This window comes from Terrapene carolina, unplaced genomic scaffold (genome assembly GCF_002925995.2).
Source record: "Terrapene carolina triunguis isolate 2854851 unplaced genomic scaffold, T_m_triunguis-2.0 Scaffold29443, whole genome shotgun sequence".
In the NCBI taxonomy this organism is placed as follows: domain Eukaryota; kingdom Metazoa; phylum Chordata; order Testudines; family Emydidae; genus Terrapene; species Terrapene triunguis.
Genome location: NW_020693794.1, coordinates 2,198 through 4,542, shown reverse-complemented (window position 1 = coordinate 4,542; position 2,345 = coordinate 2,198). Strand labels below are relative to the sequence as shown.

The 2,345-nt window shown below is 69.0% G+C and overlaps 1 protein-coding gene across 1 annotated transcript in view; it reads right to left on the bottom strand.

Moving 5' to 3' along the window:
- Positions 1–207: 207 nt before the first annotated feature.
- Positions 208–2,345, bottom strand: part of LOC112124133 (solute carrier family 12 member 9-like) — a gene marked incomplete at its 3' end in the record, with an annotated part of 2,620 nt that continues 482 nt past the window's right edge. Inside the window, exons 2-5 of the mRNA XM_026662676.2 lie at positions 1,983–2,107; positions 1,315–1,507; positions 587–761; positions 208–354 (exon numbers count right to left, since the gene is read on the bottom strand). Of these exons, the coding sequence (XP_026518461.1) occupies positions 208–354; positions 587–761; positions 1,315–1,507; positions 1,983–2,107 (640 nt within the window). The remainder of the gene's footprint in view (positions 355–586; positions 762–1,314; positions 1,508–1,982; positions 2,108–2,345) is intronic.

The window sequence follows — 2,345 nt, the reverse complement described above, 5'->3', positions numbered from 1 at the left end:
GGCGGGGCGGCTGGTGACCCGGGGACCCCTCGCCCGGTGCGGAGATGTGCCCACCTCTGGGGCGGGGCGGCTGGTGACCCGCGGACCCCTCGCCCGGTGCGGAGATGCGCCCACCTCTGGGGCGGGGCGGCTGGTGACCCGCGGACCCCTCGCCCGGTGCGGAGATGCGCCCACCTCTGGGGCGGGGTGGCTGACTATATCACTCACCGAGCCCCGTGATGCGCAGCAGGTGCTGGGTTCCCTGTCGGACCGAAGGTGAGAGGGTCAGATCCACGAACGCCTTGACGTTGAGTTTATCCACCAGGCTGAGCCAGAAGTTGTAGTGAGCTTGGATGGGGTCGGAGGGCATCGTGTCTGGGGGGGCAGAAACAGAAGGTAGCCAGGACTCCTATGTTCTCTCCCCGGCTCAGGGAGAGGAGTGGTGACTGGTGATTACAGCAGGGGGGCTGAGAGCCAGGACTCCTGGGTTCTCTGCCCGGCTCTGGGAGGGGAGGGGGGCTGGTGGGTTAGAGCAGGGGGGGCTGGGAGCCAGGACTCCTGGGTTCCTTTGGGGGGTGGCGAGCGCCCGGACGCCTGGGTCCCTCACCCAGCTCGCCGATCTCCACGTGGCCCAGCACGAAGAGGCCCCCCTTCTTGAGGTCATTGACGAAGTGGATGAGCTGGGCCCCGCTCCGGGGGTTCGCCACCATCAGCAGCATCTGGGGGCGCCAGAACTTCACGTGCTCCTTGCGCACGTCCAGGAGCAGCAGGTACTTCCGCACCTGGGGGGGGGGGAAGATGGGGACACCCCAGATGCTGGGTGCAGGCCCCCCCCCGAAAGTCCCACCCCATCGCTCCCCATGGCACCAAGCCGGGCTCCACCCCACAGTGGCCCCCATCCCGTCCCCAGCTCTCAGGGGCCACCCCACAGCCCCCCTCCCATCAATCCCCCCACAGCTGAAGGGGGCTCAGCTGACAGATCCCCCCCAGTACTAGGTGTGTCAGAGAGGGCGGGGTCAGAAATAGAAGGTAGGATGGACAGAAGGGAGCCCGGATTCCTGGGTTCTGTCCCCGGCTCTGGGAGGGGAGTGAGGGCTGGTGGTTAGAGCAGGGGGGGCTGGGAGCCAGGACTCCTGGGTTCTCTCCCCGGCTCTGGGAGGGGAGCGGGGGCTCGGAGCCCGGACTCCTGGGTTCTCTCCCCGGCTCTGGGAGGGGAGTGGGGGCTGGTGGGTTAGAGCAGGGGGGACTGGGAGCCAAGACTCCTGGGTTCTCTCCCTGGCTCTGGGAGGGGAGCAGGGGCTGGGAGCCAGGACTCCTGAGTTCTCTCCCTGGTACCTGGTGGAAGATGAGGGCCTGGCTGATGTAGCCCCAGGAGCTGGCGGGCGCCCGCAGGTGGATGAAGCCGAGCAGTGCCAGCATCAGCACCAGGCTGCCCGAGGCGCCCGCGGGGCTGATGAGGAACATCATGAGCAGGCAGCTGGCGATGCCCAGCAGGCAGGTGTGCCAGCTGAACAGCTGGAAGGTGGGGCTGGGGGGTGGGGAGAGGAGATGGGGGTTACAGACAGGACCCCCCTGCCCCACAGACACCCCAGGGGCCCCCCTCCACCAGGAACCCCCCAAATCCCAGCTCCCCTGGGCCCCCTCCACCAGGGACCCCCAAATCCCAGCTCCCCTGCCCCCCCACTCCACAGGTGCCCCTGGGGCCCCCCTCCACCAGGAACCCCCCCAAATCCCAGCTCCCCTGCCCCCCCACTCCACAGATGCCCCTGGGGCCCCCCTCTACCAGGGACCCCCAAATCCCAGCTCCCCTGCCCCCCAGAGGATCATGGATCCTGCCCCCATGCCCATCCCCCTCTTCCTCACCCCCCCCCTGCCAGTTCCCCGTGAACCCCCCCTCCGCTTTCCTCAGCCCTGGACACTGCCCCCACCCCAAAATCCACCCCCTTTCACCCAAGCCGCCCCCCCCGACCCCAGTCATGCCCCTCCCCACGCCCACCCCTCACCGGAAGTTAGGGGCCGAGGCCCACTCCAGCGCCAGGCAGGCCAGGTCCACGGCCGCGTAGGCCACCAGGTAAAACACCGTGACGATCCCGGCGATGGTGTTCAGCTTCCCCGCGAACAGCACCAGCTGGGGGGGACCGAGAAGCGGGGGTCAGGACTCCTGGGTTCTCTCCCAGGCGCTGGGAGGGGAGTGGGGGCTGGGGGGGTCGGAGCAGGGGGGGGCTGGGAGCCAGGACTCCTGGGTTCTCTCCCCAGCTCTGGGAGAGGAGTAGGGGCTGGAGGGTTGGAGCAGGGGGGGCCAGGAGCCAGGACTCCTGGGTTCTCCCCGGCTCTGGGAGGGGGATCAGGTGGTGGTGGTGGGGGGG